The sequence below is a fragment of the Pleurodeles waltl genome, chromosome 4_1 (assembly GCF_031143425.1).
Source record: "Pleurodeles waltl isolate 20211129_DDA chromosome 4_1, aPleWal1.hap1.20221129, whole genome shotgun sequence".
In the NCBI taxonomy this organism is placed as follows: Eukaryota; Metazoa; Chordata; class Amphibia; order Caudata; family Salamandridae; genus Pleurodeles; species Pleurodeles waltl.
This window is the reverse complement of record NC_090442.1, coordinates 212961460-212982094: the sequence shown is the minus strand read 5'-3', so window position 1 is coordinate 212982094 and position 20635 is coordinate 212961460. Positions and strand designations below refer to the sequence as shown.

At 45.0% G+C, this 20635-nt stretch overlaps 1 protein-coding gene across 1 annotated transcript in view; it reads left to right on the top strand.

Annotated features, from left to right (window-relative positions):
- The window catches only part of NRIP2 (nuclear receptor interacting protein 2), a 261101-nt gene extending 255796 nt beyond the window's left edge, over nt 1-5305 (top strand). The window contains exons 5-6 of the mRNA XM_069228156.1: nt 843-895; nt 3418-5305. Of these exons, the coding sequence (XP_069084257.1) occupies nt 843-895; nt 3418-3513 (149 nt within the window). The 3' untranslated portion in view covers nt 3514-5305. The remainder of the gene's footprint in view (nt 1-842; nt 896-3417) is intronic.
- Nucleotides 5306-20635: the final 15330 nt, after the last annotated feature.

Sequence of the window (20635 nt, the reverse complement as noted above, 5' to 3'; positions counted from 1 at the left end):
TCAAAACAAAAACCACTTTGTCTATGGAAACTAGGTCTGGAGCCTGTGGCTAATTTGAGGGGGGACTGAGCTGCTGGTGGTCCAGACCCTCTGGCTGAGGTGGGGTGGGAGGCTGGTTGAGGGGGGCTGACGTGCTGGTGGTCCAGACCCTCTGGCTGAGGTGGGGTGGGAGGCTGGTTGAGGGGGGACTGAGCTGCTGGTGGTCCGGACCCTCTGGCTGAGGTGGGGTGGGTGGCTGGTTGAGGGGGGCTGACCTGCTGGTGGTTCATACATTTTAAGCTCTACCTAAGAGATGCCCTTTGGTTTAACACTTGCATGGTGTGGGCATTATGGACCACAAGGGACCACTGGCAGGTTTTCCAAAAATGTTGTTGGCACTAGTGTCTGCGCAGTGGGGATGTACACATAACTGATGGTGGTTTGAGGATTGCTTTGCTGTGTACATTTGGATTCATGTCTAGCTTTGAGAATGTGGACGACCAACGGTGATGTCAAGTGTTGTTTTCTTGAAATAAAGTGAGCTACATGAGTAAATACCAGTGAGATGGTCTCAGTGAATTATTTGGTTCTATCCATCTGAGAGGCCAGACTGAGTGGCCCAGCTTTGGTCCCCAAGGAGGTGGGGATGCCACAGGGAGAGCTGCACGGGAAAGCCCACTAGAGATATGAACTTACTATATGCTTAGAAACATGTGAAGTTCCCCTTTATGCAATATTGTTATTCATGCAGTTAAAATGTACACTCTTTGTCTCATCTTGGCTTCTTCTGTTGCCGCTAGAAGCAGATGCTTTTGTTGCAGGCACGGCCCTGTAGATCCTAACCAGCTTTTTTATTTCCCTAGATGATGAAGCGCTTGAGTTTTCCTTCGGGCTTCAGACTCTGCTGTCACTAAAAGTAAGATAATGTCATTGCTCAGTCAATGTGTTCACTTTTTGATATATTGCCTTTCACTTCGTATCTCTGATCCCAAGAGCATAACCACTGCAGAAGCCGGAGTAAGCCTTGAGGCGAAGCCGCTCATAGAAACTAGTTGTGTACAGGGAACTGTGCCAGGAGCTTTCCACGTCAGAATGAAGTCCTGAAATTTAACAGAAACCATCTCTAGACTCAACAGTCTTCATGCACATGCAGGGGTGTTGCCACCATTGAGGCAACAAGTGCAGTGGCACCAGGGTCCAGAAGCCAGAGGGTCGCACTGAACCCTGATTATTGATGTTTTTCACAGTTTAGACAGTAGTCAGTGGTCCATTTCCTTCCTCGCACTAGGGCCCATGACACACCGACTACCCCACTGTGCACATGTTCACTTCAGCAGACAACACTCTCTTGTGCATGCACTCTCATTTGTTGTCTCTTGTCGCGTTTATCTTTAGAGTATAACATCGTCAAGCTGTGCTCACATCGGGAAACATCTTTCTTCTGTACACATTCTCCCAGTTTGCATTTTTTTTCTCATAGTCATAACCCCTTCAACACATAGCTTTCCTATCTTGTTTACTTCAGCATGCAATTCTCTCTTAAACATTATGTCTCAGATTTAATCTCCCATGTACACAACTCTTTCAGCACTCATCTTTTAAAATCTGCTAATTTACTTCAGTATAGAACTTCCTGCAGCACATTTATCAAGGTTCTGGAGTGCTCTTGCACCATGCAAGGGAGTATAAGGGCCATACAAAACCTAGTTGTGATTTAGCAAACCACGCAAGGCCACCTTGCATGCCACATCGTGGCTTGGGAAATCTGGAATAACGCATGATAGTTTAGGCCGCTAATTCTGCCCCAAGAAGGCGTTCCAGTGTCGGAGCCTGGGTGTTCCCACACATCTATCCATTGATTATGAATCCTTCCCAGATTTACCAATACTGGTAAACCTGGAGATGTCTCAAAATGGTACGCCTCCCCAAGCCTCAGAGGATTGTTTTTTGTGCAGGAGGGTGCCCCTTTCTGCACGAAACCAATCCTGCCTGTAACTCAGGCACCCTTGCACTATGGTGGAAGGGTGCCTTTGTGGGCGCTAGGCAGCAGTTTATATGCCAGCACAGACTGAGAGCAGGAAAGTGCTGTGTAATGTTAAATACAGTGCATTCCTGCTATACCCCCTTCATTCAGCGCAGCACAGCACAGCAAGGTGGCTTGCTGTGTTACGTTGTGTGAAATGTTGCTACGTATGGCTCATGGTCTTCAAATGTAATCTCCTCCCATGTACATCAATTCCTTCATCACAGGTTCGCTCTTCTACTTGTTTACTTCAGCATACAATATTCTGCCTCAGATTTATTCTCTTCACATGTATTCAATTCCTCCCGAGTACAGCTTTCCTGAGCACTACAGGACACAAGACTCTTTCCTGTATATGTTCTTCCTGTTCACATCTCTCAGCTCAGAACATAAGGTCCCATCAGGAAGTAGTACTTCTGTAGTCCTCTATTATGTACTCCTACATGCCTCTGTGAATTGGCCCTGACACACCAAACTCTCAGGATGTCGTGAATACCAAGGCCGTCTAGCCTTGATTCTACCCCATGCCTCATCGTTCCTCCCTTCGGCTCAATCATTCAGGTTCTCTGTCTCCTCTGTTTTCGCCCTTCATCATTGTTAGTCTATCTTTTTTTACCTCTTCTTTCTTTCTCTTTTTCTCTCTCTTGCTTTGGATCAAAGTCTGATGATGAAAAATAGGCCCCGGTCCCGAAAAATAAGTGCTGGTATTGAACACTTGCAAGCGCCAGCACAAGTTAAGCCCTGCAGCTCTCTGTACCTGCTTTGTTTCAGCCACAAGCTCTTTGATTCTGCACTGGGTGGGCTGATATTTTCATTGTACAGGTGAAATCTTGTGAACTATGAAAATGTTGCAAAATTCGATAATTGTTTTACAATTTGCGCTGTTTGCATAATTTTCTTCCTCCGACAAATGCTTCGATCAGAAAGTGTCTTGTGGGAACATTAAAACTGAGACAGTTTCCCCTCGAGCCTGTTTCCTGCCAGTTACTCCCATGACCTTTGTATGCAAGGTATACTCACATGTACAATTTTCACACACAATTCCTGCCAACTACATTTACCAGAATACATAGGATTTCATGTTAATTAGGCATTATCCTGAAAAAGTATCACAATTTTGCCCACCCCTGCTCTGGCTCAACGTGTAAAAATGTTGACTTACATATTCATGTATTTGTTTTGCCTTTTGCTTATGTATTTCTGCTCTGTTATGTAGTTGAAAGATAAGCGGTAACATTTATATCAGTGACCCTTGAATTTGCCTGACCCAAACCGTGGTTATTATTGGAGTTTTTGTATATTAAAGAATCTGGTGAGCTAAAAAGATAGCTGCAAACTCTGCAATTTGTAAATGTGTTTTATTGGAGTGTTTTGTGTTTCAACAGCACGTTTACCTCAGTGCCTGTTTTTTACAGAGCTGCATTGACCTGAGTGAAGGAGTGCTGCAGCTGAAGGCCCTGGGCCAGGACCTGCCTTTCATAGACATCTGTCAAGATCATGACGGGCAATGAGAGATGAGTGGTATGATCAGTCTCCAAGACCCCAGTGGAGGTGAAGTAGGAGCGGAAGACTACATGTCTGAGTAGAAAAAATCCAAGGTTTTGGCAGGAGACACGTATCTGTTCCGTTCTTCCCACCATCGCGGAATTCTAAAAACCGCTCTTCTGCCATAAACAGCCAAGTGACCACGCTGGGTGACACGCAGTCACTCCGACACTGCTGAGTGTTGCCAGTTCATCTTAACTTGTGTTCCTTCATCTTTAATTCCTTTTCACCTTCTACTGATTTCTGCTTCTGTATTGGATGTATTTTGCAGTTTGATCCACCACAAAGCACATCACCTTCTAGTAACAATGCTGATCCCTCCAGCTTAGCTGCCTTTTGGTGACTGCAGGCATAAGTCAGCCTTCGTCTTGCACATCCTTTGAAGAGTCTTGCCGGATTAATTTCCTTTCCTTCTCAGATTTACCTGAGTAATGGTCATGACTTTTCCTGTGTTATGTTCATTCTCTGATGGTTATTGGTTCAATGTGACAGATGGCAGATGATTTCTTCTCAGCTTTAACAGTGCCTCTAGAAGCTCCGTCAATGTGTTCTCAAGGATCAAAGATTTGAAAGATGGTTCTGAGCAACAGAAAGCATTGCCTGACTCGGATTGTTGATCGATACAGTGTACTGTTCGAGAAAAAGCACTCACTTAAAATTCCATTTGAATAAGAAGGGTCAACTATTGTTCAGGTGTTAACTCTACTACAATAGCTTGAATACCTCTAGACATGATGTGATGCATTAACTCAACTGTCACAGTGACTTCTGCTTCCACAATCCTCATTTCTGCTCACTACGAAAATATTCTGGTCATAAAGTGTGGCCAATTGATTGACCCACCACTTTCTGCACTAATTCAAAATTCTACATATGACAACATCTGAACACCCTTTCTCTTTGAACTTTCCCGCAGTTTGAACCTCAGTATGGTAACAGCCAAAGTAACATATTCTGTGACATCAGCTTCGGCTTCAGTCTTAAAGATGGAGCTCACAAAAGTGTTTAGCGGCTGCATTTTTTGGGGCAAGGAAGGAAGAAGAAACAGCAACACATTTGTTTGCTTGCATAGTAAGCATAAACTCACAATTTTTGGACTGTCCTTCAAAGTATTTTTAAATAGGAAGGATTTACTGAATTGAACTGAGTTTGTTTTATTCTTTACGCGTAAGGGGGTGCGCTCAAGTGTCTGTACCATTGATTGTGGAGCAAGGGGCCACATTTGTAATCCAAGTGCTCCTTAATTGATCAAATTGTGTGATTGTTGGCTCATCTCTTTATTTTGCTGTGCCTCAGTTCCCTTTTCTGCCAAACGTTTCTGTTTTTTAAAAACAGACTAACACCACTCCATGGTAGGCACTATATGAAAAACTGGATTTTTTCATCAAAACGTAGCTACTAATGTTTGGAGTATCACCTTTAACAGGTTCTGGAATACCTGTAAAGAGTCTAATTAGGAGATGTTTTCATAACGTACAAAGCCTCAAATTGTTCAGAAAACCATGCCACAATGTCAGTTTAGCAATGGAAGAGGGCTTCTTCCTCGTCCTGCAAACCCGTCACTGAGAGGAGCACCTTAACCTTGGTATCGATCAGTGGTTTCTTTGCGAGAGATAGTTTGTATCACAGTTTCGTTCTCCGCATAGCTCCTCAATTTGGCACCCTGGTAAATGACTTGAACTACACTATCAATGTACTTACTTATTCAGTTCTTTCAACGGATAAAAGACCATCATCAATTAAACATATTTCTCTTTGTGCCAGTGGCTTGCTACGGGGGTCAATTACAGAAAACCTAACTTACACTCTCCAGCCCATTTCTCATGTGAAGTTTCTTTTCCTAAATGTTTCTTATATTTGTATGTGATTTTTCTATTTGCCCCTTGTTCTAATCTTTACAAAACATGTGTTATCTTTCGACTTAACAGTGTTGTTGATGTATATGTTGAGGATCATATCTAGTTTTCTTTTTTTGGTGGCCAACTTCTGCCACTGAATTTTTTAGTCCCCAATGGGTATCAAACAATTTAATGGGACTGGGTAGTGACTGATTTTTCTTGCTTGCCAAATTAATTTACTTTGCATTGCTCACTTGATCTGCTACTTTTGTGACCATTCAGAGCTTTTCCATTCCGGTGTGTTTCCATAGTTATTCTACCTGTCAGCATCGACTACCCAGCATGTTTGTCTGCACGTATTGGGACTTATGTAGTATGATCCTAATTGTTGAATAAAATACCTCTATATGATTGTGGGGAAGGAGTAGTTGAAGATTTTGTCAGAAGAAAAAAGGGTTCTCCTTTAGATTGGTTGCAGGGCCGGAGGAGCTTCAGGCTTCTTATTGATGGTGGACAAGAAGCCATTTTCTCTACTTAAAGACCCACTTCCACAAATGAATAATTTACTCCAATATACATATCAAAGGAGAAACAGGTGCAACCTAGAGTAACTAATGCACCTGTCCTTTCTTCTTCCAATATTATCTAATGATGCTGTGGTTGGGCTGTACATCACAAAGGCCTTATTGCAAATAATATGGTATTCGTTCAGGGCGATTTGTTAATTGTGTTCCCTCCAAATTAGGAACTTGACTGAGAAGCGAAATCCCTCTCTGACTTTGTAATCAATTCTACAAAACATCCAGTTTAAACATGTTAAAAACATATGTTACTAATAAAGTTACAGTACATCTCAGTTCAGAAAGACAGTGCATTCTACCAGCTCTGGGATTCGTAACACCTAAGAGATAGCTTGAATGGTATATTCTTTACAACTTTTCTTTGGTTAAGCTTCACATATTAGTGATTAACGAAGGGCGAACGATCAATGTGCCCAACACCAATATGACTAAGGTGTCGCTAAAATCCGTCCTTGCTTCTTCTGATTCAATCCAGACTGTAAGGGGTTGCCATTTGCTCTAGACATCCACAGACTAGCATGGTACCCTAGGCATCAACAAAATGCCATGGCTTCTTGGGCATTCTAATGTGAGACCAGCTGTGAGTCATGTCTTGTTGCACATCCCTGTTTTTGTTATCCCTTTGGGTCCCAAATCAGTCAGCTGCATTCTCAATATGTACCTGTGCCTTCTGGTGAGGGGCAAGATTGAGTGGCAGGTCAAGGGATAGGGGCAAAACGCAGACCTGTCTGACTCCAGTAAGCAAATGAAATTGTTAAGAAAGGAGGTAATAGAAAGAAAATGTTGACTTAAAACTAAGAATACCTATACACAAAGGCCATGTCAATATTTGGACATAAAAATATTTAACAGCCATTTCTGTCCTACATCAATATGTTACCTAACATTTAAAGATGGAGAATGCATACTCTAGAAAGTTTAAAAAATAATATTTCTTTTACAAACTTTTAAATAAGATTTATCAAAGTCAACATCATTGTGCTTTTATAATACGTGGAATCCTGCCTTGTGCACACTCAAGGACAGTAACTGATGCAAGCTGAAAAGTAAATCGGATTTATGCTTATATGTTAAATAGTACGACCCCTCACTAATCTTGAGACAATATTTCTTCTTCTTCTCTCAATAGAGTTGGCAGTATAAACCGCCTCTTTTTACTTCATACTTCACAGTTTTCTCCCTCACAAATCTGGCTGTGTAAAGTTGTAATGTAACTCAAGACATTGAAAACGCATGGCTTAATCAAAGTGAAATCTATAGCTCTTTTAAGGGAAAAACCTGAGCTGAAGGGGGCCATACGGCCTCCCCTTGATGTACTGCAGCCATCATGCTATGGCAGGGATAGCTCGTGCTAGCCCTGACTAGCCTTTTCCTACGCCTGGCAGTGGCCCTACTGCCCCAAGTCTCAGTGGCCGCCACCATGCAGTACCTGAGCCCCTTAACAGGAAATAGGACATTGTTTAAACCTGGGAGAGTGTGTGATGTCATTTCCTCTTTCCAGACATTTTAGTGACTTGACATCCATGATGCTAACTACTGTTGGCAAGAGTAGAGGGACAGACCAATGAGCCAGCAGGACGGGGTGCAATCTGTGGTTAACCTCAGCAAACCCATTTCCCCATTCACAGTCCTTTTCATTTATAGAGTTTTGTGCTATGAATGAATGAGCGCCAATAAAACTTCAATGGCTGACAGTACAAAGAGCTTAGCCCCAAATAACAGGATATGTGTCATGTTCACTCTGCAGTAATGCACGGCATAGCTTATCACCTAGTTACCATTTTGGGAGTGTGACTTCTATCAACAATGTGAACCGTGGAGAGGGCATTAATGTTATAAATGTTTGGAAGAGATTATCGTAAGCCAGCAGGTTTCAGTAAAAGACACCAAAACAAAAACATTTTCCTAGTTTGTCTTCCAAAATGACCGACCACGGAGAATGTGAGAAAAGAATGGGCCATTGGACTTCACATTTGGTACAAGCACTACCTACCGAGAAATACCCCTTTCTAAGATGTAAAACTTCACAAGTTCACACTAACTTGGAACACCTCTTTCGCACGATAGAATTGTATTTCTGATGTAGCTGTTTTTAAAACTAATTACAAAACACCATAGTTGAAATCCCTTTATAGTGTAACAGGAACTAGAGAATGACACTTCTGTACTATCATGTATGGTACATCCACTTGGGTAACTAAATGCGCACAAATATCAGCGGGACTGTAATATTGCACCATACTAGCACAGAGAAATTAAAACATGGTCAAACAGACTTTGTTAGACCAGTTCCTTTCACATACTAGCCTTCTCGCACATAGCTACCAACTAACCTCATGTCCTAAGGTTGATTTTCAGGCCTGCTTATCAACCGAAAGCACTAATAATGCTGGGACGTCTAGCCCTGACATTGAATTGGGAAAGTGAAGTTACGGTGTCCAATAGGCTTAATGTTGTTGGCTGAAAAACCAGGACTGGCTGAGGTCAGAGTAATGGCACACCGCAAAGCTCTGGGGGTGGTCAAATGGATACACGGATGCTTAAGAGTGGAGAATATGTGACTCAAAAAGACAAATCTACAAATACAATAGTAAAAGTGTATTGTCAAAGCCAATGGCCTAATGCCAAGAATGAAATTTGTGTCTATGAAGGGCCTTCAACCTCACATACAAGTGAATTCTTGTAATTGTGTTGAACATCTCATGAATACATTGGTGTGGAATTCCCACAATCCACAGAATTTTAATTAAAAATCCAAACCCTTCAGGCTAGGTGATTCTAGAGCACTTATTGTTTCCCAAAGTAATGGCGTTGCTGAGTACATCATAAGCGGAATCTAGAAAGCAAGGTTTGGGAAAGCGAGCCGTACCAAGGTCGTACTGGCTATGTGTAGGGCAACTATTCCTTTTACATTGTTGTGTACCACCTTTTATTGGGTGTCATGTTGCCATGATGTGAATGATGCATTGTGTTCGAGACCTACTTCCTTTCAATAGCTGCACAAAAAATGGTAACCATACATCAGTTGCCATATCCATCACCGCAACACTTATGCTTACTTTTGTTTCTGTCCTCGGCAAATTATGTAGCTAAAATGGCTTCTCCAACCAACTCAGCACGCTGCCCTGCCCCTCCACTGTATTCACTCCTTGGCTACAATGTTAATAAAGGCTAATTTTTTTCAAAGGTGAGTTTTGTGGCCACTGTTTTGTTCCGGGTAATCAAGGCAATGCTTAGTACACTGACACCATTTTAACCTTCCAGCAATGGAAAAAGCAACAATGAGTGGGTAATTAGAGGGAACATTTTCAGTGCTGAAAACAGTTGCAGTTTCTAAAGTTAGGAATTAACCCCAATGGGTGTGTTAATACTGAGAGATTAGCGTTTAATAGGAGTTGGGAAACCTATTGAGTTGTATGAGACCGACTGTTTAGAGGACTGATGGGCTCTGCAGTGCAAGAAACGCTGTCCTCACTCGCCACTCTCGAATGGTGTGCATCACTCTAGGCACACATAATAAATAATTTTACTATAATGCTTCATACCACATTTCTAATGTATCCCAATTTGATGGGAAATCACTTGACCAAGGATGAGTCGGCCATGTAGGTACTCAAGCTTGTGACCTCCAGATCACCACATTTCTCAGCGCTAAACAGTTAACCTACTGCACCATCCTTCCAGCTGGCTTCAGGAGAGGGCCTCTCAGCACATCCCCTCTTTTTGGCAGCCAAAAGCTTGATGCTGTTTTGGTTCTAAGAAGACTGATGCTTGGTAATTATTGTGGGAGTTGGGACCAGAATTACCAATTATCCAGTAACTCCTCATCTCTAAGCGGAGCTTCAGGCTGTCGCTTGTAAGTGGTTGGTAATTGCCCCTCCCCTGGATTTACCGCTCCCGGTATTGCTAACACCGGGGGCATTACCAGCTGCATCAGCGGGACTCTCATAATGAGGTCCTAGGTGTCTTTTTCATTCTTACTAAATCTGTTTTGGCACAAATGCCTGCCTACCACTGGTTCGTTGATTGTTGTATCATCTACAAACATATTCTTTTTATTTAATGTGAAAATGCACCATAATTCTATGAACCTACGGTTAAGACAGTTTCCCCCTGCAATATGGTGATCTCTTTGATCTGCAGAATAAGGAGCAATTGTTGTGCAAGTTACTTTGATTTCATTAGAACAGCATCTTGGGTACAAATACCTTTTAAACTACTTAAAAACGCAGTTAAATTATTGAAATTGCATAGATGTTAAGGGTTACGTGTCACACTGACAACACAGATTTTATCCAAATTGGCCCAGCTCGTATAACTTTTCAATGCTCCTACGTTGGCCACTTTCATGCCAGCTGCACATGTCCATGGGCCTATCAACAGGCTACTGACATTCATCCATAGGGACAAAGCCAGCAAGCAGGTGGAGTGAATATAGTAGTTTGTGCTCTACCTGCATAGTGTGTTTTGGGTCTCAGTTAACATTTTCAGTACTTGTTTTAGATCCAGGAATGTTTACCCTGGTGTCAGGGGCCTACTCTTCTGTGGGCCTGCACATTTGCAGAACCTATAACTACAGACATTTTTAGCTAAACTTTAAGTGTGCTATAAGAATACCTGAAGTGTACTTTGGGTTTGCCCATTGCTTATCATCGGTTAGCTTTCTTGTCAATCTCATTTGCTCATTTTCTTGCTTCTTATCCAATGGCTTTCATTCCTCTGCTTCTGTTGATGCCTCTGTTACATAATTGCTCTCTTTAGGATTCATTTCTTTGGATGACTTGTATCCTTCCATTGCTGATATCATTGTGATACTTCTTTCTTTTTCTTTGAACTCCCCTGGAGAGTGCATGTGCTTTGTTGCTGTCTCCCCTGTGTGCAGTTTCACCCCCTTATATCCTTCCCATATGATAACCATGTTGCTCAACTCATTTGTTGCTTTTCTTCCCTATCCCACTTAGCTTTTCTGCTCCCCCACCCCTTCCTGCTCAATGTTGCTCACTGCTGGTTGTCCACAGACTGAAGGGAGGGACCTAATCATTTTAGCCACTCAGCCTTAAGCTTGCTGCAGCTAACACTTAGGGTGTTTTGAGAGCTGTGAGAGCTGATTCCACATCCACTGTGCCAGGAGCCACAATACATTTTCATCTAACACAAAATCAGCAAGAGTTTTCAAGTTTCCTCGTTTGTCCTTCCTGGATTAGTATCACTTTGCTACTTCTCATATTTCCATTCATGTTCTGCATTTATAGCATTTGTTGTGATGCAGTGTAGAGTCATGGAGATCAATGTTGATCTGCACTAATTGTGCTGTGTGGGTTTTCCTGTGACAATAAAAAAAAGTGCTTCAAATTATAACAGTCTAGAGACGTGCAGAGCTACGGCGTACCAAATAAGTCTTCTCTTTCTTTCCATCTATCTAGACTGTCAGGTCATAAACTGGAAGTATTATGCAAAGTACCTCGAGCACACTCTAATGTCAGTATCATAGAAACATGAAACAAATGCATTTTTTAAATTTGGCATACATAATAATACTAATATAATTTACACTTTTTGAAAGCTTAACATTTAGTCCTAGAATATATGTCAATCAATCAATCAATCTGGATTTGTAGAGGGCGGCTAATCACTAGAGAGGGTATCCAGGCACTTGCAGGTCTCAGAGGCTCATTTGAACAGCCAGGTCTTGAGGGCCTTTCAGAACTCTGGGAGTGAGGTAAAGGTCCGGAGTTGCATGGGGGGGGGGTTGTTTAAGGGCTTTGCTGCGATGTGGGGGAAGGATCATCTTCCACCTGTGTTTTTGTAGATGTAGGGGGTATGAGCCAGTGATAGGGACGCAGAGCATAGTCTTCTCGTCCGTTGGTGGAAGTTCAGGCGGCGGTTAAGGTAGGTGTATCCTTGGTTGTGAAGAGCTTTGTGGGCGTGGTTTAGCAGCTTTAATTTGCATCTATTCTTTATGGGGAGGGCCATTAGAGTTGCCTAAGGTGGAGTGTGATGTGGGTTCATCAGGGGAGGTTGAGGAGGATTTAACTGCATCCTTCTTTATGGTTTGAAGTCTTTGTAGGATGTGTGCAGCAATTCCTACATAGAGTGCCTTGCTGTAGTTCAGTCCGCTGGTGATTAGGGCCTGCATCTTGTGTGTAGTGGTAGCCCCTTGAAGATCTTATGTAGCATGCACAGAGTGAGGAAGCAGACAGAGGAGATGGTGTTGATCTGTGAATTCTTGGTGAGCTGGTTGTCAATGATGATTATAAAGTTTCTGGCATGGTTGGAGGGTTTGGGTGCGGGGTCCTAAGTTTGATGGCTACCAGGAGTCTTTCCATAAGTTGATGTTGTGGCTGAAGATCATAACTTCTGTCTTCAGCTGCAGCTACTTGTTCTTCATTCAGTCAGCGATGCTCGTCATGCATCTGTGGAAATTGGTCCTGGTGGGGGTGGGGTCACCAGTGAGTGAGAGGATGAGTTGGGTGTCATCTGCATAGGAGGTTATGTTGAAGCAATACAATCTGACGATATTGGCCAGCGGAGTCATGTATACGTTGAAAAGCGTGGGGCTGAGGTATGAGCCCTGGGGGACACCGCAGGTAATGTTCTTGGGCTCGGAGGTGAAAGATGGGAGGTGGATCCTCTGTGTTCTTCCAGTTAGGAAGGAAATGATCCAACTGAGCGTGTCTCCTCGCATGTGGTGGAGCCTTGCGATAAGTGTGTGGTGGGATACGATGTTGAAAGTTACCAAGAGGCCAATGAGGATCAGGGATGCTGTTTCCCCTCAGTCCAGGAGGGTTTGGGTGTCATTGGCGGCTGCTATCAGGGCGGCCTCAGTGCTGTGATTTCTGTGGAAGCCAGTTTGGGAGGCGTTGAGTAGCTAGTTCTGCTCCAGGTGTGTCATGAGTTGCTTGTTGATGATCTTTTCCAATGCCGTTGCTGGGAAAGGAAGCAGGGAGATTGGCAGGTAGTTTTGGAGTTTGCTGGGGTCAGTGGAGGGTTTTTTGAGTAGTGGTCTGACTTCTGCATGTTTCCAGGTGTCAGGAAACGTTGCAGTGGCGATTGAGGCATTGAGCAGCCTGGTGAGTTCCTGGCTGATCGTTTGGTTTCTGAGTTTGATGCTGTGGTGCAGTCATGAGTACGCAGGACCTCCTGAGTGGGAGTTCTCACGGACACATGTATTCCAATTGAAAACAGAAGTGGTGCAAATTGAAATGGAAAAGATTACATTAAAAATCTGAGAGAAACAACATATTTCACTGGCTCATGAAAGTGGCATTCCTCTGTGTCATTGTTAGCCTTAACAAAAGGAACATATATAGAATCATGGGCAAACGTATTTACAAAAGAAGTTACTTACCTTTAGCAATGCTCTTTCTGGTGGATATTCTATCTAACTCAGATGCCTCACCTTTAGAATAACAAGGAGGTGGGAGAGCAGTGAGTAATCTGCGGTCACATAGAGTATCCACCAGAAACAGCATTACCAAATGTAAATAACTTGTTCCTCTGATGGGTGCTTGTCAGTGCAGATTCACCTTTAGAATAGGTATCAAAGCAGTCCCGTACAAAGGCAAATCTGTGGAGTGACGGAAGTCAAAAGGTCTTGCAGAATGGAAAAGGTAGTGTCCCTTCCTATGCAACTGGCTGTCAAGGCAGTACTTCTAGTGAACATATGCAGCAATGCCTGTGACACAGCCTAGTAGGTGTCAAGGACAGACACTCTCATGCCAACGCCATTGCGGCAATCTTTAGAGGGCTGTTTATTGGTCAGTGCATAGCAGTTCTTGATGAAGAGGACTAATCATCTTGCCAGGGTCCTCTTCTGCACAACCTTTCCTTGCTCTAGAAAACCTCTAAAAGAGTTGATGGTCTACTGGACGTGCCTAGGTATGATTGAGATAGAAACTCAAAGCCGTTTTGTGATCAATCTCTGTTCCTCTTTTGGGAGTACTAGTAAAGTTATCAATTGCCCATCACTGAAGCGTGCCATGACCTTTGATAAGAAGGTCGCCCAGGTCCGCAGCACCAGTTTCTCTGGAAAGCAGGTGGTGCAAGGTGGCTGCCCTGAAATTGCCTGCAGTTTACTTTGGTTCAGCTGAAGTAATTACAATGAGGAAGACAGTTTCCAAGGTCAAGAAATGCAGCAAGCAACTATACATCGGTTCAAATAACTATCAAGATTAAGTTAAGGTCCCAGTGTGACATCACAAATACTTTGAGGGAGGGAACATGTGTGCCAAATCTTTAATAAACTGAATCACAGCTGGTGCTTTACACAAGGAAAGCTAGTATTAGAAATGCTGGCTAGCCGAAAGGGCTGACAACTAACCTTTCACAGTGCCCTCTGTAAGCCTTACTGAACAAACAAAATAATGCTTGGAAGGGGTCAGTGTTTCAGACAGCCCACTAGACAATGAATTTGTTCCAGCACCCAGTATAAATAGATTTCATGGATGGGTGTCTGACAGGAAAGCTGACATCCACCACTTTATTCAGCAATTCAAGCTCAGTCTATTGCCGCTATTCAATCTCCATGCATAGAAATGTACGTTGCGGCGGTTCAGATGGCGGACACTGCCATCTTGCTGAGAAAGGAGATCCTCCTGAAGTGATAGCCTGATCAGAGGACAGATGCTCATGCTGAGGAATTTCAGGTACCATACTCTCTTGGTCAAGCCCTGGGCAATTCCGATGACTTGGGCTCAGTAGTTTTTCAGAGGTAGTCTAGTGGAGGTAGTGACAGGAAGGCATACAGGAGTCCTTTGTTTTATTTCAAAAATAATTTGTCTCCTAAGGAGGGGTTCCACTGAAATACCTGATGCACAAAATCATTGAAAAAGTGTGTTCTCGATGGTTGTGAATAAATCTAGTCAGGGCTCTTCCCCACTAATTAAAAGGGGCCCTGCATCACCTCAAGTTGCAGACGCCACTCATTATCTGCCAGATGATGTGTGCTCTATTTTTCCACTCTACCATTCAGAGACCTTGCCAGGTTGTTGTCTACTAAAAAGATGTTCCATTGCTCCAGCTACCTCAAGGGACATATAGCCTCTTGGCATAGGATCCAAGACCCAAATCCACCCTGCTTATTGCAGCACCACATGGTGGTAGTATTGTGTGAGAGAACCTGCATTAGCTGCCCCTGACAGATGGCAGAAAAGCCTTTAATGTCAAACAAATGACCCAGAGCTCTAGTAGGTGGATGTGGAGCTGGCTTTCCGTTGGAGATCAATCAATCAATCAAAAAATTTATTAAGCGCACTACTCACCTGTTAGGGTCTCAAGGCGCTGTTGGAGGGGATGGGGTGGGGGGAAGGGCTGCTGATTACTGCTCAAAAAGCTATGTCTTGAGGTGCTTTCTGAAGGTTAGGAGGTCCTGGTTCTTGCGTAGGTTGGTGGGGAGGGAGTTGCAGGTCTTGGAGGCGAGGTGGGAGAAGGATCTGCCGCCGGAGGTGGTGCATTGGATGCGGGGGACTGTGGCGAGGTCCACGGAGTGGAGATGACAAGTAGGTGTGTGGTAGTTTACTCGTTCGTTGAGGTAGGCTGGTCCAGTGTTGTGGAGGGATTTGTGAGCATGGATAAGGACTTTGAAGATGATCCTTTTGCTGATGGGCAGCCAGTGAAGGGATCTGAGGTGAGTGGAGATGTGCTCGTGGCGGGGGAGGTTGAGGATGAGACGTGAGGCTGCGTTCTGGATTTGCTGGAGTTTTTGCAGAAGTTTGGCTGTGGTACTGGCATAGAGGACGTTGCCGTAGTCCAGTCTGCTGCTGATGAGTGCATGGGTGACTGTTTTTCTGGTTTCTAAGGGAATCCATTTGAAGGTCTTCCGTAGCATGTGAAGGGTGTTGAAACAGGAGGATGAGATGCTGTTGATTTGCTGGGCCATGGTGAGAGATGAGTCTAAGATGATGCTGAGGTTGCGTGCGTGGGTGGAGGGTGTTGGGGGAGGTCCTAGGGTAGTGGGCCACCAGGAGTCGTCCCATACTGTCTTGTTTGGGCCGAAGATGATGATTTCTGTTTTGTTGGAGTTGAGTTTGAGGTGGCATGCTGTCATCCATTTGGCGATGTCGAGGAGACCGGCGTGGAGGTTTGTCTTGGTGGTGGAAGGGTTCCTGGTGAGGGAGATCATGAGCTGGGTGTCGTCAGCGTATGAGATGATGGTGATTCTGTGGGGACGGAGGATGTTGGCGAGCGGGGCCATGTATATGTTGAAGAGGGTAGGGCTGAGGGAGGATCCTTAGGGGACCCCGCAGATGATCTTGGTTGCTGGGGACTGGAAGGGAGGGAGGGAGGCGAACTCTTTAGGTTCTTTCGGCGAGGAAGGAGGTGAGCCAGTCTAGGGCCTTATGTCGGATTCCTGCGTCAAAAAGGCGTGTGCGAGGATTTGATGGCATACAGTGTCGAAAGCTGTGGAGAGGTCCAGTAGGATGAGGGTGAAGGTTTCGCCTTTGTCCACTCTGGCTCTGAGGTCGTCTGTGCAGGCGATGAGGGCGGTCTCAGTGCTGTGGTTCTTGCGGAATCCAGACTGGGAGGCGTCAAGTGCATTGTTTTCCTCTAGGAAGTGAGACAGTTGGGCGTTCACAATCTTCTCAATGACCTTGGCGGGGAAGGGGAGAAGAGAGATGGGGCGGTAGTTCATGAGGTCTTCCGTATCTGCTTTGGGTTTTTTGAGGAGCACGTTGACTTCGGCGTGCTTCCAGGTGTCTGGGAAAGTTGTGGCGTCGAAGGAGCTGTTGATAACGGAGTTGGGGGACAATGATTTGACTGGCCTTGTTGAATATGTGGTGGGGGCAGGGATCTGTGGGGGAGCCTGAGTGTATGGAATTCATGTTTTTTTCGGTTTCTTCATCGTTGGTAGGGGTTCAGGTGTGTAGTTGGTTGGTGTGAGGGGGCGTTGTGCTGTTGGTCATGTCAGTGGTGTCGGTGGGTGTGGATGCTGTGAAACTGTTGTGTATGTCTAAGATTTTGAGGTGAAAGTAGTTGGAGAGGGAGCTGCAAAGGTTTTGCGTGTGCGGGGGTCGATGGTGCTGGATTTGGGTTTGGTGAGCTCTTTGACGATGGTAAAGAGTTCCTTGCTGTTGTGTGAGTTATTATCTATGCGTTCTTTGTAGAATGACCGTTTGGTGGTCCGGATGAGTTGGTGGTGTTTGCGTATGGATGTTTTGAGTGCGGAGAAATTGCTCAGTGAGGGCTCTTGGCGCCATGCTTTCTCAATTTTGCAGCATTCACGTTTGGAGGCTTGGAGTTCTGTGGTGAACCAGGGGGCAGTTTTGGTGGTGTGGGTGTTGTTGTTGCTTTTCAGTGGGGCGAGGGAGTCTGCGCAAGTTGTTAACCATTGTGTGAGGTTGTGGGCATCAGTGTTGGGGTCGTTGGTGATGGCCGCTGGAGCTTGTGTGAGTTTGGCGTTCAGCTGTTCTGTGGGGACCTGTCGGTGGTGGGTGGAGGGTCTCATGAAGGAGAAATGGATGCAGTGGTGGTCAGTCCAGTGCAGTTCGGTGGTGTGGGTAAAGGCAACGTAGTTGCTGGAGGTGAAAATTACGTCAAGCGTGTGTCCTGCTGAGTGAGTGGGTGAGGTGACCAGTTGCTTGAGTCCTAGGTTCATGAGGTTGTCTAGCAGGGTTGTGGAGTTGCGGTCATGGGTGCTTTCCAGGTGAAAGTTGAGGTCACCAAGGAGTATATAATCTGTGGAGGTGAGGGCGTGGGAGCTGATGGTATCAGTGATGGTGTTGCTGGTGGTCTGTAAATGAGGGTTCCTCTAAGGATGTTGTTGGCGTTTATGTGGATTAAGAAGTGTAGGTGTTCTGCGCTGTATAGGGTGTCGTGGGTGTTGGTGGAGATTTTGATGGTGTTTTTGTGTTTGTGTATGATGGCGATGCCTCCTCCTGGCTTGTTTATGCGGTCTCTGCGGGAGATTTTGTAACCTTCTGGGATGGCTATGGCTATGTCGGGTTCTGATGAGGAGTTCATCCATGTTTCCGTGAGGAAGGCTATGTCAGGGGAGTGTGTTGTGATCAGGTCCCAGAGCTCGATTGCGTACTTGTGGACAGAGCGGTTGTTTAGGAGTATGCAGTTAAGGTGGTTGCGGGGGTTGTTGTTGTTGTGGTGCATGTTGGTGTTGTTGTGCATGTTGGTGCTGTTGGTGTTTGTGTGAGTGCAGGAAAAATGGCATGAGTGACATGTGAAAGCTCCATGTGTGTGCTTGGGGTTGGCCTGTGCGCAGGTGGGGTGCTGGCCAGGGTTGAGGGCATGGAGTTCTGTGGAGGAGTAGTGCTGCTTAGGGGGGTTTGGAGAGGCATGGACCAGGGGAACGGGCGCTGGGCGCGGGGGACGCAGCGGCAGGGACGGGGAAACCGGCAAGAGCCGGAATGGGAAATGGGCAGCAAACACAGCGGTAAAAACTAAGTGGGGCAGAAAAAGGGCACAAATACAGTTGAAAACAAAGCACAGAACGAAATTCGAAATGTGAAAAACTAAATACAAGTGAAGAGAACGCTAGATACTCCTACCACTAGGCACTGGGGAAGAGGCACAGGCGGGAGCCTGGGGGTGGTGGAGGGCCTCAGACTTCCTACGGCAGCAAGGGCAGGGTCAGGGACAATAGGCCAGAATGGGAGATCTGCTTAGTGTGAAGAGTCGTGCCTGGCCTTAAGGCAGGTCAGGGGTCACTCTTCGAGCCACGCAGCGGCCACCATTAAGAAGGGGAGTTGGCAGGGAGGAGCAGGTGGGAGGGGGTGGCCAATGGGGGCACGAGGGGGGCAGGGACGCAAGGGACGCAGCAGCAGGGACAGGGAAACCGGCAAGAGCTGGAATGGGAAATGGGCAGCAAACACAGCGGTAAAAACTAAGTGGGGCACAAAAAGGGCACAAATACAGTTGAAAACAAAGCAGACCCCTCTGATCTCCATTTTCTCTAGATGACCCCCCTCAACACAGATGCGATACATCCATCACAAATGCAAGCTCTAGGTGGGGAAAGGAGAGTGGTCTGCTGCAGGACATATTGAGACCAGTCAGCCACCACCACAGATCTCGGGGCACCTTAGGCACAGTATTCCCTTCCTGTTTGGAGTCTGAGAGGAAGCCTTGATGCTGTGCCTACTGGGATTTCAGGTTCTATTGCAGGGTATGCCTGTGCATTCTGACATTGCTATTAATGAATGCACAAGACCAAACGGCCAAGACACCTCAGAGGCTGCACACAAGACCCAGGACAGATGCCATAAAATCAGGATCATATCCTCATTGTCCTGGATGTGTTGCAGTGGAGGAAAGGCTTTGAATGTCAGTGTGCCCAGGTTTGCCCCAGTGAATGGAAGTCTCTGTGATGGAATCAGGTGGGATTTCAACTTGTTTCTGATGAAAACCAACGATGTTAAGCATTTCACTGCCATCTGGAGGTAGTATACATCTAACTGCTGTGTGCCCAGCCTTCAGCAGCCAGCCATCAAGGTATAGCAATACAGGAACTTCAGAATTCTGAAGAGGGGCAGCACTACCACCACTTTCGCAAAGGTCCTGGCGATTCTAGGTGAGGCCAAGTGGAAGCATGACAAATTGGAAGTGTTCCTGTCCCACCTTGACAGGTAACACATATGGAACTGCAGGAACAGGACTGATCGAATAGAAGTGAATGTGAGCATTTCAAATTGGATCTTCTGGCACAAGGTATTTAGGCCCATATTTATACTTTTTTAGCACCTCATGTGCATCATTTTTTGATCCAAAATCAGCGCAAACTTGCAAAATACAATTGTATTTTGTAAGTTTGCGCAGTTTTTGCATCAAAAAGTGGCGCTAATGCGGCATTAAAAAGTATAAATAAGGGCCTTAGTGGTCAAAGGTCCAGAATTGACCTGAGGCCCCACACCCTATTTCAGATCAAGGAAGTAGCATGACGAACAGCCCTTGCCTCTCTCCGAGTCTCTACCCAGTCAATCGCACCCCTGAAGTGCAAGAGGTATATCTTCTACTCAGAGTGGAAAGATGTTCCTCCAAAAATTTGTTCTGGTGTGGAAGTAAAGTGAGGTGGAAGGAAATGAAAGGAAGGGTGTAGCCCCTTTTGAACAATCTGTAAGATCCATTTGTCAGACAGAATGGATCACCATCCAGAGAGAAAATAAAGAATCTTGGCTCCCACTGGTAAAAAATTAGTCACTGAGGTCAAAATAAGGTGGTTTGGTAGCAACTTGCTCTGTCTTGCATTATTCCTGATTTACCAAGCCATGCAGGGTGCCCTTGCGTGGCTTGGTAAATCTCATTCTAGGTTTTGTGTACCCCTGCGTCCCCTTGAATAGCACAAAGGTGACACAAAACCTTTGATAAAGTTGGCCCTTGTTTACCAAGTATACTTCCCCTAAAGTCTCATTGTGCAGGGTTTGACCTATAAGGTTTCTAACTCATTTCTTATCAATCTCTCAGACAGAGAATCCAAATGGACTGAAGCTTTTGGAAAACAGATGCTTTCTTCTGCCAATGTGGCACTGCATTTCATGAACACTAGGGATGGGCGGTAAACACCGCTCTGCTGGCAGAGTTCACGGAGGTTTGGCACTCAGTGCTCCAAGAATTTACCCATGATGGCAAATCAATGGATCCATATTTTGACCACGAGAGGGATTTTGTCTATTTTAATGGCAAAACTGATTTTTAAAATTATAACAAGCACTGCCAAAAAATTT